General features: G+C 44.5%; 1 protein-coding gene across 2 annotated transcripts in view; it reads left to right on the top strand.

Annotated features, from left to right (window-relative positions):
• Positions 1-6,123: 6,123 nt before the first annotated feature.
• Positions 6,124-14,644, top strand: part of LOC117675380 (caM kinase-like vesicle-associated protein) — a 33,169-nt gene continuing 24,648 nt past the window's right edge. The window contains exon 1 of one of the 2 annotated variants that reach the window (XM_034433940.3): positions 6,124-7,254. Coding sequence is in view for 1 of the 2 variants with exons in the window: in XM_034433937.3 (XP_034289828.2) it covers positions 7,393-7,580 (188 nt within the window). In the remaining variant the exon portion in view is untranslated. Of the gene's footprint in view, positions 7,255-7,383; positions 7,581-14,644 lie in introns of those variants that run through there. The other variant, XM_034433937.3, reaches the window with a different exon arrangement.

Raw genomic sequence — 14,644 nt, 5'->3', positions numbered from 1 at the left:
CTGTAAAGGCTCCTGGATTGGGGCTGAAAGGTGAAAGTGGAAGCAATATGCTCCATCCCATAATTGGGTAGACCAGGTTGCCCTGATAAAAAACATTCATTTTTACCAGAGATATGTAGCTGTATAACTTCTTTTGTCATCCTAGCTGGGTCTTCCTTTAATGCAGGGGTGTCAAACTGGTGGCCCACGGGCCAGATGCGTCACACGCAGGCCACGCCCACCCTAGCTCTGTGAAGGGAAAAAATGCCACGATATATCATATGATGGCAATGTGACATGGCGAATTTGACACCCGTGCTTTAATGTAATGGAAGAGAGAGAGAGCCTTTTGCTATGCACTTTCTATCCCGGCTCCCTATCTTTTATTTTATTGAACGGGTGAAAACAAAACAACAACAACAACAACAAAAACCAGCAAGGCTTTTGTATCATTCACAGGATTGAAATACAGGTAGTCCTTAATTTACAACCCTTTATTTAAAATTATTCAAAATTGTGACAGCACTGAAAAAAAATGATTTATATGACCTATCCTTCTACTTACAACTATAGGGTGCTTGATAATTAGCATGTATTTACAACTGTTGCATGTCATATAATTGTGATTTGTGACCTTTTCCAGGTAACGTCCGACAACCAAAATCAATGGGAAAAGCCAGATTCACATAACGACTGTGCAATTCATTTAACAGCGATGGCCAAAAGACTATAAAGTCAGGCACGACCTTCTCAATGACCACTTCAGTAACACAAGTTCCATCCCCAATTGTGATGATAAGTCTGTCTATAAGTAGCTGATTTCGAAAAGGACACAATTATTTAATGGTTTAGACCAGGGGTCTCCAACCTTGGCAACTTTAAGACTTGAGGACTTCAACTCCCAGAATTCCTCAGCCAGAGGTCTCAAAGCATTTCCTGCTGCACTCTCATAACTTTTATTCCTCCAGAACTTTTATTCCTCCCCTCTCACCCTATTGGAGAAAATGAGGATGATAATAGAAGGCCTGTTATCATATATTATCAGATAATGCGGACTCCAATTCCCATCATTTCCGACCACTGGCCATGCTAACTGGAGCTGAGGGAAGTTACCATCAACTTCTTATATTTTTTCTATTCCTGTATTTCTTGTGTATTCTGCTTAAACCTCTTTTTTAGAATGCAGATGAGGCCAGTTTCAGACACTGGGGGCTGCTTCAGAAAAGAGTGTTGGAAATAAGGGGAAACGAAACATATTGGATAATCTTCCGCCAGCTGGTCCTGGTAAGCCTAGCCTCCTGCCAGTTGCTTTTCAAAAAGAAATGAGAAGGAACACCAACTTTTTACCTCTTACTTATGGGAACGGTAGTTGCAACCAGTCATCAAGCTTTACAGCTGGTCCTTGACTTAACGACCACAACGGAGCCCCCAAAATTATTCTGTTAAGCGAGACATTTGCTCAGGGAGTTTTGCCCCATTTTACGACTTTTCTTGCCACAGTCATTAAGTGAATCACTGCAGTTCTTAAGTTAGTAACACGGTTGTTAAGTGAACTTGGCTTCTCCAGTGACTTTGCTTGTCAGAAGGTTGCAAAAGGTTATCATATCCAGCAGTGGGTTTCACATTATGTTACTACCGGTTCACCCCGCACATGCACGCTTGCTTGAGCTCAGGCGAGCCTGGTTCCCACATGCACCTGCCTTCCGTGCATGCGCCCAGCTACTGTGCATGCGCTTTGCGCGCGTGCGCACCTTCCACACATGCGCCCAGCCTCAAAAATGTGCCTAAATAGGATGGCATAAAGCCAGGGCGGGTGGGTGGGGGCAGGCCCAACCGTGATTTCCGCTACCGGTTCGGGCGAACCAATCCAAACCGGTTGAATACCACCTCCCAGGATGCTGTAATTGTCACAAATCTGAGTCGGTTGCCAAGCGTCGGAATTTTGATCGCTTGGCCAAGGAGATGTTACAACTGCGGTAAGTCTGAAAAATGGTCCTAAGTCACGTTTTTCCATTTATTTATTTATTTATTTATTTATTTATTTATTTATTTATTTATTTATTTATTTATTCAATTTCTATACCGCCCTTCTCCCGAAGGACTCAGGGCGGTGAACAGTTAAAATAACATACATATAAAATGTGAATATAAGATGATTAAGCTAATTTGGTTCATCGGTTAAGAATTTTCAGCATAAAGATTAGAACAATGAGAAGAGATTTATGCCAGCCCGGCTTGGTGAAATAGAAAGGTCTTAAGTGCACGACGGAAAGTATGACGATCTGGGATCATTCGTACCCCTGGGGGTAACCTGTTCCAAAGGGTAGGTGCCCCCACAGAAAAGGCTCTTTCTCTGGGAACCACCAGTTTGCAAAAATGCCATTTTGAATGGTCACTAAGTGAACTGTTGTAAACTACCTGTTAGTTGCACCCACACGTCCTGCTTTGATCCAGATTCAATGACTGGGTTACTTTTGACTTAGCAGGTTGTGTGAGCAGTTCTTGCGTCAATTGTGGGATCTGACTTACTTAAGCCTAGCTTAGTGATACATGTGTACCAGGCACTCGGCTTCTTTCCCCGTGCACACGCTCACAGCTTTCCTTGTGTGTTTTCTTCTCCCTAGCAGCCTGAGAGAGGGTTGCTCTGCAGATCATTCCATGCCTAAAACGGTCTCCCTTGAGTTGTGCAACTCAGGTTTAGAGCAGGAACAAGAAGCTGTTGGTCTGGTGGAGGGAGGAGAGAGAAGCTGCATCTCAAAAAGCAGCTATGACTCACATATATTCCTGTGCGAAACACACACACACACACACACATGCGCGGGCTTCACAAACACGCAGCCGTGGGAGTGCAGCAGGCAATGCTTTGGGACCTCTGCCTTCTCATTGTCTTTGCCCCATCTCTTCGCTCCTTAAGGGTTTCCACAAAGGGTTTCCCCCCACTCTCTCCATTCCTGCCTTGCCGTGTGCTTTAATTCTCTTTTTCTCCCCCTCAGCTGTGGCTGGTACCCGAGCATCCTAACTCTTCACCTTCCTAGCTTTTTCACCAGGTTTTGCTACACTCTCTCTGGGAATAGCAGTTCCTAATTCAGGCACAGCTGTTCCCATTCAGCAAATGGTGCTAATCTCCATTCACAGCCAAGGCAGAGCTGTGATATCATCTTGCTAACATGTTGAAGCTTTGTAGACGGCTGCACTGCTAGGCCTGCCCCAACGGTGGCTGCATTCTTTTCGATGTGTGGCAGACAGACATACGGAGGTTGTGAGTTAAATCTAGGGATGGGGAGGGTGGAAGAAAGAGAGATAAAAACTAACACGGTCTGGGGTTCACAGAAATGATTGTGTTCCCTGTTAACATATGCCTTGGACGTGCGAGAGGGTTTCCTGAAGAAGTGAGAAGGCTCAAAACACTTGCGGATGGTGTAAATTAAAATGAGAAAATTTAAAGCCCCTCACAACATTAGACCAAGGCTTGGATTTTGAACAAATCATAATCGCTAGTCATGGGAGATTGAATCAATGTGTTCACTGTAGCAGGATGCTCAACATTTTGAGCCAGTGGGCACAAAATTTTAAGAATCTTGTGCAGATGCTATGTTTGCCATGAATAAGGGTGCTTGCCCATTAGAAAAATGGCTGCTAGAGTGGCATAGTCAGCCTTAGAACAAAAATGCTGGGAAGAGCTTGGAGGACTCAAAAAAGAGGCTCATGGGACATAAATCTCTCTTCTGGGATTCCAAGAAGCGTCCTCTGCATTATCATCTGCCTTTCTTCAAGGTCTCTCCTTCCTATCCATATTGTCCTTGCAATATTTTGATGGTCTAAAATGACAAGTTGCTGGGTTTATATGACATTGTCCCACAGTTGAGTTGACATACTTTGAGAAATCATATATACTGCCTCAATGTCAAAAGGGGGAGAGAATGCAGAAAATAAAGAATAAAAACTAGCACTGATGATGTTACCCAGTTTGGGTAATGAAACATCGCAAGAAAACAACCAAGCTCAAAGAACACCAAGGACTCCTCATTTCAACCTTGAGCTACAAATATTCTCCTTTATTGGGGCCCCTCAATAAAGAATATGATTGCAAAAGAAGTTTCCTTTGTCCTAGCCATCAATCAAGTTGACCAGAAAAATTGCCTGCTGGTAGGTTTCTAATAAAGTTTTTCAATTACAGCTCTGGTAGCTAGATGAAAATGTAGTTATTCTGACCTCTTTTTTTAATGCCTCATTCTTTGAATCAGAACTTTGTGTTATTTTTGTTAATGTTCCAACCAAAATCTGGAATTGACAATTAAATTACTCTAATAATCTTGTTTTATAGGTATCCAAACCCTAAGGAGTTTGAGATATAGCTTAGGGAAGGACCTTGAAGTGTTTTGGCAGTCCTCTACATCTCAGCAAAGGAGATGTTTTGGATCACAATTCCCATCATGTTCCATTCAACATGGCCAATAGAATTTGACTTGATGTTGCAAAGAACTGGTATAATCCTACAAATGGGGCCATGTTTCAACCTACTCTTGGCTAAATTTATATACATCTATGGTTTACTTGGCTTTGTAACATGAATTTCATCCACCACAGTTTGCACCATAAATCAGGATTAATCAGGTGGTAGCATCGGTAGGCCCATGTCTGAACTTGGAACTGAGGCAGAATTGGGCCAGGATGCTACTTGACAGAAGACTGCGGAGTTGGAAAGTTGAAAATCTCTCAACAGCATGTGGATTTGAACCACATGCTGTTGAGGATGCAATACACTTGTGCTTCTACGGTCACACCCTATATGTGCTAATGTGTGGATTTCACGGGATTTATATACGGCGGAGAATCAAAATGGGGGTGGGGGGAATCTGAGAATGTTCAAATTTCAGAAAAAGCAATACCAAATATTCATCAGACGAAGAACATTTAGCAATTTTGCTTTCTGCCGGCGATGAACAGGTCTTTCTTATTGTTCAGGTGAGAGTGAGAATTGTGCAACTTCTCCATTCTTCCTGCCTCTTGGGCTGCAGTCAATTCAAAACCTTTACCGCATGATGTGACTGAATTTACAAAGTGATGGGTCTTATTAACTGGAATGCCCTGTTGATCAGGAAAAAAAGAATCACTTTTGAAGCAGGCGAGCGCACACAAAGAGAAAGAGAGAGAGAGAGAGAGAGGTCTTCCTGCCTTCAATTGGAGCTTAAGCTTCAGAAATCATCTCTAGCTTTTCCTAATACAGAGATGAGCGTCAGCCACTAATGGCTGCAAAGCTGTACAGCTTCTACGCACAGACGAGAGGGAGCTGCTTGAAGTTTAAGGTGTGAGTCTATTTCCACCTGTCTGCAATGAGTGAAGACAGGTGCCTCTCAGCCACTTATTCTCATTTTGTTTAGAAACAAATAGAATGACATAGAAATAGAAGGAAAACATAAACTAAGCCTGGGGGAGGGGGGGGGCTTTAAGACAAAAGTGACCTGATCCTTTGGGGGTTTATGGCTAATGGTGTCTGACTCCCAAACATACCCCAACCCCCCCTCCCCCACTCCAAGGATCTCTGCTCTCATTAGCACTCAGCTCAGCTACATATCTCTGAACTCCCCATCCGCGTCGCCCCTCCCCACTCTGCACAGAGCGTGCTCCTTCTCTTTCTGAAGAAACTGGTTGGATGCGCAGAAGAACACCACGAGGTGCGCAGCTCTCTCCCTATTTATGCATAGGGTGAGACAGGAGCACCTGACACAATCGCGATATAACAGGCTTCAGGAGTGGTATATTCAGCTCCCTTATGTGCCCAGAATTACATCTCCAAACAAACATTCAGCTTTTGAAAAATGCCCTGTTCTTGTTTACACAATGCCACGTGGGAGTAAACGCTTGGATGCACACGGCTAGGATGCGTACGATTGCTTATGCGCAGTTAGGTGATGGCAGCCGACCCTGTGGAAGCCAGATAGTGAATGTTTTAGAAACCCGTTTTTCTGCTGTTTCCTTTTTTCCCCCCGATTCCCCTTTTTTTCCACATCTGGGCATCTCAAGTTTCAACCCAGGATCTGGTCCAGTCATTCCTGCCTCTCATTCCCCCATCAACAATCTTTGATCCAATCATTTTTATATCGTGCCATTCTATTCTTGGCTGTATCTGACTCCCCCCCACCCCTCCCTGGTTCCTGTGAAGAGGAGCTGGCTGAAGACCGTGAATTTCTGCTCTTTTTAGCTGGGTTTAGCTGCTTGAAGGGTCAACCCTCCTCCCCTCGTTGAGCAGGTCTGTAAATCATCCTAAAACACGTCCCGCTCCACATGTACATCCAGGAAAAGTGAATCCAATCCAAGGAGCCTGCCGTGCCATCCTACAAACAAACGCATACATGCGTTTTGCCTGCGCACCCCCACGCCAAGCTAGAGCGGCCGCTTCTAATCTGTAGAAAAGCTGCTTTTGTTTCTCGTGTACTGGGATTAAACCCTGGACGGACCACAAATCTTGGCATGGGCCCTGAAAAAGGAGACGTCAAAAGAAGGCTGAAGCCCAGAGAAGAGTCCCTTGGAACTTGCCCGTAGTTGTGACCAGCATGCTCCTCTTCTGAAGTTAAAAGGCAGAGCCTCCCCAAACCCGCCGGGACAACAGGCCGCCGTGTGTGCGGGTGTTACGCGCGCGTGTACCCACGCCCCGTTTTCTCAGGGTGGGCTGCCCCCCACCCCAACTTCTCAAACCCTCCTCTTTCCCCCCCCCCGCCGCCGAAGAGACCCCTTGTGCCCATCGATCACCCTCGGCAAGGAGCAAAGTGGCACCTGTTTGCAAGCCCATGCTGCTCGGCGGGGAGTCTCTTCCCACACACCAGCCAACGGCGGAGAGAAGGCGAGCGAAAGGCGCGTCGCGCAGGTGAGGCTCCGGGGCAGCGCGTCTCTGGGCAGCCGGGAGTGGGAAGGCCAGCCCTTGTCTCGGGGGGGAAAAAAAAACATTGGCCGCCTTGGCCAGGATCTGCCCTGTCTACACGCCTCTTCCAGCCCCCAGTCTCCAGCCCCAGCTCTCCTTCTCCGCGTGGCTCTGGCTCTCTCTTCGCTCCGTCCCCCCTCCCAGCTGCCGCTCCCTCCCGCCCGCTCCTGCCTTCCGCTACTTGGGCTCTTTGCCAGCTCAGGCAGCGCTCAGACTCTGCCAGGAAGCGCAGAGGCGGGCAACTCCGTGCCATGGCTGAGCCATCCCGAACGGCCGATCCTCTGCCCCGCGGCAAGCAGTAACGTAGCCAGCCAAGCCAGCCCCAGGTGGGGGAGGGACGCCCAGCTCCACCCCAGGTAGGACGGGGAAACCAAAGCGGGGGAGGCGGCTGGATCTTTGGGCCGAGGCTGGGGAGTGGGATTCACAATTGGCTGGGCAGGCAGAAGATGGTGGGGGGGGGGGATAAGGCGGGGGGAGGGGTACCAGAGCATCCAATGGAAGAAAGAAGTGGGGTGGGTGCTCATCTTGAAGAGAGAGGAGGGCGTGTGTTGCTTGATGGACAAGGGCGTGAGTGTAATTATTTTCTTGACACTGGATGGTCAGAAAGTTTAGAAGCATCTTTAGGACAAGGGGACAGAATTGGACCCATGTTTGGGGAAAGCTGGGATGATCAAGAGCAGCTGTGAGTAATATATTCCTGTGTGTGTATGTATAAGAGAGCATGAAATAAAAGAGGCCCGGAGCACTATTCCACAGAAAGGAAATTTACTTTGCACGCACACACAGGCAGTGATACTTCCGTTTGGGCATTAGATGCACTCAGAGGCTAAAGGGTTTTGAAGAAGCTTGTATCTGGATAGCCGTCTCATTTACCAAAGCAGGGACAATTATAAACTGACTATTCTGCACATATTCACAGGATTGGTGTTAGGTGGACCATAGGCATATGTTGAAGCATACCCATAAGATCATGAATGTGAAAGGCATCCATTTATTCATGGATGTCTGCAACAGTGCGTTCGTGTATGTGCTCATTCGTGCATAATAGGCTTCTGTTAGATTGCCCTGCGATTAGTTGGTGTCTTTGGACCTTGATGTGTGGGCTTTGTGCTTCGTGCCTTCACAGCTATAGGGGTAACTTCCTTGAGATTCTGCCTGCACAGACAAATCACTTACTTTGTGATTTGTCTGCCAATTGCCAAATGACCGTCTCTGGAATAGATTGTCTCTACAGGGAGTCCGTGCAGAACACACTGTCACAAAACTGAATTGTGGCTTCAGCCACAGGGTTGGGACCTTTTGGGGATATGGGCAATGTCGAAGAGTAGCTAATCCTCCTGACTGTGGAAAATACGCTTTTGGGAGACCCTTAATTGATCTCCTTAACACTCCTTGTCTATTCCTCTTATCACCAATCTCCTCTCTCCACCATTCTCTGCAGCCCATGACTTTCTTTTGAGTTGCATTTTCCACCTTCTCCTCCCCATTGTATTCTTTTACAATTTGGGCAAAAGATTTGATTGACTCTCGAGAACTTATGGAGAGTCTTTGATACTCAGTTGATACTCAGCTGATTTGTGTTGTGCCTAAATAACATCCGATTGATTCATTCACAGAGCATTTTATGCATATGTGTTATGTCACACAATCTACAAACTGGAGCTGGCAGAATATGAGGTTTGAGGATGCCAGAGGCTAAAAGGGCTCATTTCCCTAGCCTTCTATTGTCTCAAAAATTCCCCACAGACTGAAATCTCTGTCTCTCGGGATTAAAGAGAAAACTTTCCTTGTAATCCCAGTGATGAAGTATGCTGAAAAGTTATCGAAATATTATAAGACAAATGCCTTGTTGACAATGTGTCAGCAGTGACGTTCAAACTCTGGGCATTTATGCAAGTATCTGAGCGAAAAAGTCTGTCCTGTTTATATGTGCTGCATAATTAGAAGTTATAAATTCACGGACTAAAATAACACAGCTTCAGAAAGAGGCTGAAGTAAAATGGTACTCTGGAATAGATAAAATTGCCCTGCTTTCTTCCTCAAACAAATGCATATACTATTTCCCATGAGAGCAAAAGATCTAATCCAATTGGCAACTAATTCAGAGCAGGAAAATAAACAGCATTTGCTATCATTATTAATGCATGGCATTTGCTTGCCATGGTCCCAGCCTGCACAGGAGATCTCTCCATGGCTATGGAAACTGCCACCAGAAGCAACATACCACTGGATCCCAGGAGCTGGAAAACACCACAGTGAAGAGACTTTTTTCATATCCTTCTTAAAGCTTTCCCAGAAGCAGCTGAGTAAAGGACAGGATGCTTGGGCTAGCTGGAATGGGATCCTGGTCTGATGTAGCAGTGTTTTCATTACTGTAGAACGTGCTTTATATTCAGCCCTGTTCTTAGGTCCAGCACAGGCCATTTAAGAAAGTGTTAATCTCAGCCAAGTAAAGACTTCCTTCTTATGGGCCATACAGTTTTGCAATCTGGGGGTGGTTTTTTGGAGAGATTTAATTCTGGTGGCCTTCACTGTGTCTGCAAGGATTGGACCAACCCCTGCAGATTGCTTCCTTGAATTTAAGGATAGTCAAAAGAGGTGCCACTCATTTGGACAGGAACAAACCATTAGCCTAGCTCCCAGCTCTGTTTGGTCTTGGACAAGTCCCTGGTCCTTCATACAGTGGGTTGTGTTTGTTAGTTCTCTCTCTTTCTCTTGCAGAGAGTGCAATGGACGTAGACTTGGAGTTTAGTAAGTATGCTGTGAGCTCGTTAACGCTCATGCCAGCTTGAGTTATGTTGTCATTCTAAGTGAAAATACGTAGGGAAAGGAGGTAAAATACCTCCATTTTACCTCCTTTCCCTTTTCCCACCCCTTCCCAACCTTCTACATATCTTGTTTCCTTTTCAGTGGGGATGAAAAGAGTGTTTTGGGGGACGTTGCATTATCCCCACCAGGTTAAATATTTTCCTAGTTGCATCCACATCTGTTCAGCTGAAACAAAAAGATATGTTTTATTCAAGGCTCAGCAAGCAGAACCAGAGGCCTGCGGTCAGAAAAAATAGAAGGGATGATGGGAAGGTACAAATTGTCAGGTTGTTCACTCATGAGGTGGTTTGTTTGGTTTTGATGTAGTGTGTGGTCTGTAAGCTCCAGTTTATGGTTTAAAAGAGTTAATTAAAGCCAAGCAACTGTAGCTTATGACATACGCTATATAAGACAGGGATCACCAACCTTTCGGATCTCAGGGACCACCAAATTCATAATTTTAAATCCTGTGGACCACTAATATGATTTAAAAAAAAAGATAAATAGTATTTAGTGCAATATAAAAAATGCAAATAATTTTTCTGTGGACCATCAAAATTTTCTCGTGGACCACCAGTGGTCCATGGACCACTGGTTGGTGACCACTGATATAGGACAACAGCACAAATTGTAGTTGTGGTACTTCCACGGCGGTTCTCCCACTTCCCACCCTTACCTCATCCCAGTTTGATCTTCTAATTAGCTGGAGGACCATTGAGATTCTCCTTGTCCAAAGGACCAACCTCTTTTATCTGCTGGGATGAGCTGGGATGTGTTTCGCCTTGGCAAATTCCTGCTCAGCAGCAACTTGCACATTTGTATGCTGTGTTTGAATTTGCCCTTGTGACAATCTTGTCCGGCTGGGGGAAAAAAAAGAAAGAAAAAAAAGCGAAAGGCAGGCTGTCAACTGCCCTGGTAGAGCTGCGTTCGCACTTCAGTAGTGAGTACGTTTCTTTTTAAGTGGAAAGGTCAATTGCGAGGCTGTGTCTGGGGCCCAAAATATGCATCTAGCGTAGCTTTGCTGGATTCTGGTGTGAGATAGATAAATAAATGTGAGAATAAATAAAAAGTACAGTAAATAGAAACTCTTCCTTACAGGGATGGGTTTTTGGATTACTGGCCAGAATTGGGAGGGACGGTGAGTGAGGGAGAGTTATTAGACTCAGCCTTGGTGTGTGGATTGATTAAATAGTCCTGTTTCTCAAAATATTGGGACTGTTTATCTGTTCTCACATATGTGAACAGGGTATCATCTAGCCCCCACCCGACCATCCTTTTTTTAGCTCCTCCAAGGAAATGCTTTTCAACATATTCACACCTCTTGATGCCAAACGGGGGTAAAATAATAAATATAGAGACATTTGAATGTATGTGTGAATCAGGGAAATGGATGATGCAAGGGCATCCATAGACTCAGAAAAGCTACAGACACAAAAAAATTGACTTGCATAAACAGCTGCCTGCCACCCTGTATCATTCAGGGATCGTAGAATCCTTCCTGCGTTTAGTTTATTTCTGGGACAGCTTTTCTCCTATCACACAACCTTTCCTTTGAATGCAGATGAGTTTAGCCAGCAGCACCTACCGTACCCATTTAAACCAGCTTCCATGGTTTTTACTTGTTGCCTTTCCCGTCATTTACCATGAGTACCAATGCTTCCTCGTGGGGTTAACAGGGTTAACAGGATTAACAAATAAAGAACAGACAGGAAGGATTTCCAGGATTTTCATGGGATTCGCTTCTCTGCTGGACTGAAATCAGAAGGGTTATTTGAAAATAACATAAAATCAGTTATAATAAACAAGATGATAGTGGTTGTTAGCAGCAATAGACATTAAAAATCACTTTGGAAAGTGAAAAGCGCTTTATATATATATTACCTTGGCAATTCTTATATGATTTCCCTGCCAGGAGAATAATTTTTGAAATGTGAAGCAAAATACCTTCTTGCTGCTGTTGTACTGTATTTCCCTTAAGTTTGAAATAGAACTTGCCAGTTCTGATTGTAGGATGAGCAGGGTTTTTTATTACCTGAGAAAAAGGGGGAAAGCCTCTTTTCCCTAGGTGTAACTGTGGAACAAATGAAAACCAGGGACACATGTAAACTCAAGTTTTAGTCTTCTCAAAAACAATGGTTTGCTTTCTATCTAAGATATGATGGTTTGTAACATGCCCTTGTGTGATCTTATGGCAAAGGAAAGACTTGAAACACAAGGTTGGCTAGCTGTAATTGTGGGTGACAAACAGAGAAAAGAAGCTGAAAGGGAGCTGCAGAAAAAAGGGAAGAATTCTGAGAAAGGAGTTTTGACTCTTAACATGCCCATACATACGCAGTTTTTTTCTGATTCCAGTGTTTGCTGGGCTTTTCTGCTTAAAAACCATGCTAATACAAGAGTCTGAGGTAAATAAATTCCTTTTATTCTCCCCTTGGATTTTGTACAGAAGGGTACAATATTACTTCAAGCACTTTATTTCATTGGTCTTATGCCTAAAAAGTCCTGAATGTTTAGGATACAACTTCTCATAATCTTCTAGCCCAAATGGAAATCATCTGAAACAACTACTCCCCTCCCCCCATATTTAGATTGGGCAAAGTTATGAGCGCCAAATCAAAGGATTGCAGTGTGAATCAAGAATTATTTGATTTGATCCTTGCTTATTTTTCTTCCAACTGCAGCCTTCCAAAACTTGGTGCGCTCCAGGTTAGTTGGATTATTTCCCATAAGTCCCCATGAGCAGAAATGCTGATGAGGGATGGCATCAGTTCAAACCCAGCACACCAAACTGGAGTTAGCTGCTGTAATGCCATGAGTTCACTGGAAAGATTATCCTGTTGTCAAAAACATGCATTGCTGGGGATCACATGCTGAATTATTGAAGAACCAAGTAAAAATCCCTGCATTCTCTCTCTGTTTAGTTATTAATGTGTACGGTCTTTGTGCCCAGTTTTAAGCCCACACATCCAGGAAAACTATTACCCTCTTTTTATTCCAAATATAGGTTTCTTCTGCAAGGAAGGAATTTTTTTGGGGGGGGGGTTGAACTTTGCTTGCCTTAGGCAAGTTGAGGCTGTTGTCTCAGATGGCTGATCTGCAATGTGGTGTTTTAAAATATGTTGTTGTTGTTGTTATTATTATTAAGCAATTGTGCTGCTTGTGAGATTTAATATATTTATGGTACAATGGACCTTGACTTAGGGTCAGAGCAGGGGTGAAATCCAGCAGGTTCTGACAGGTTCTAGAGAACCAGTAGTGGAAATTTTGAGCAGTTTGGAGAACCAGCAAATACCACTCTGGTTGGTCCCAGAGTGGGGTGGAAATGGAGATTTTGCAATATTCTTCCCCCAGTGGGGAGGGAATGGAGATTTTGCAGTATCCTTCCCTTGGAGAGGGGAGGGAATGGAGATTTTACAGTATCTTTTCCTTGCCACACCCACCAAGCCACACCATACCACACCCACCAAGCCACGCCCACAGAACCGGTAGTAAAAAAAATTGGATTTTACCACTGGGTCAGAGTGATAAACCATTTACTGGTTTGCCTTAGGCAGCATGTGCTTATTTCAAAAGACCATTAGCCGGATTTTTGAGAGCCCAAAGAGGAATTTGAGCCGTTTTTATCCTCAAAGACTGCCGAACGTCAAGGCAACCAGACTTGCAAGGACCATTTTTTAAAACTCTGTAGGTTTTTAAAAACAGTAGGTCAGCAAGATCGGTTGCTCCAAAAGGAGGGCAAGGAGAATAAATATTATTTAGTACTGTAAGCAGTTTGGAGGTGGGGGCGAGTAGGTGAGTGGCTGACCCCTGTCAGGTATCAGATCTCTGAAATTGTTGAACGGTGCATCATTGTAGTTCAAAGAAATGGCTTTGTGTTGCTACCTTCATGCTTCACCAAAAGTAGCTACTCTTTTTAATAATCAGAATAAAACTATCTTGGCTCACTGGACAAATGTTGGTGGGAGCTCATAATGTTGTGGATAAGTGTAAGGAGAAAGCCGAGAATCCTAGGGGTAGAAAGGATAGACCATATTGCCTTGGCTCAACCATGCTGCCAAATTTTGGAAGCGACCATTACGTATTTTTTCATGGATGTTCAGGCATGTTCAGCAGCCCTTGTTTTCATGTAAGAGGCCGGTGAAGATCATCCTGTGTTGGCAGTGATTGTGACTGCCCTAGAATGTCTCTGATGGTTATATTTTAGTAAGGTTAGGGCCGCTAGGCATATCTGCTACGTGTTTTGTCAGGTTTTAGTATCGCTTTACAATGTGTTTTTTAACAATGGCAAATCACTCAAGCGTCTGACAGGGATTGCATCCAAATACTATAAACCAGGAGTCTCCAACCTTGGCAACTCTAAGACTTGTGGACTTCAACTCCCAGAGTTCCTCAGAGTTCAACTCCCAGAATTCCTCAGCCGGCAAAGCAAAACTGGCTGAGGAACTCTGGGAGTTGAAGTCCACAAGTCTTAAAGTTGCCAAGGTTGGAGACCCCTGCTATAAACTGAACAAATAACAGTCTTTGAGAAGAATTCCCAAAATGTAGCAAACTGTGAGGGTTCTGAGTGTACCTTTTGAATATGAGCCGGTTTAGGCAAGCCACTCCATCTGCAGTGCATCATTTGTGATTCTGCAAAATGAGCAGGGCATTCCCATCACTGGGAATGGTGGCCTACTTGCCAAGAGGTGCATGAGACAGCTGGCTTGTGCAGCTGAGTGTGGCTGTTTATGGCTTCAGGTCTTTGCCACTGCAAAGCCCTACTATGCATGTACTACCGGGTGCAATTTGATGGCGTGTGTACATCTTGCCTGGTAGGTGAAGATTATTCAGATATATCTTCCACAATGTGTGGGGCACAACTGTGCACAGGCCAATAGCCCTGGATATGAGTCCTTTGACTGCATCATACAGCATCCTTATTAAGTTATCTACTGGTAACTC

The sequence above is a fragment of the Pantherophis guttatus genome, chromosome 2, assembly GCF_059756535.1.
Source record: "Pantherophis guttatus breed Tessera chromosome 2, ASM5975653v1, whole genome shotgun sequence".
In the NCBI taxonomy this organism is placed as follows: Eukaryota; Metazoa; Chordata; class Lepidosauria; order Squamata; family Colubridae; genus Pantherophis; species Pantherophis guttatus.
Note: the sequence above shows the minus strand (reverse complement) of the source record. Positions and strands in the feature narration are given on the sequence as shown.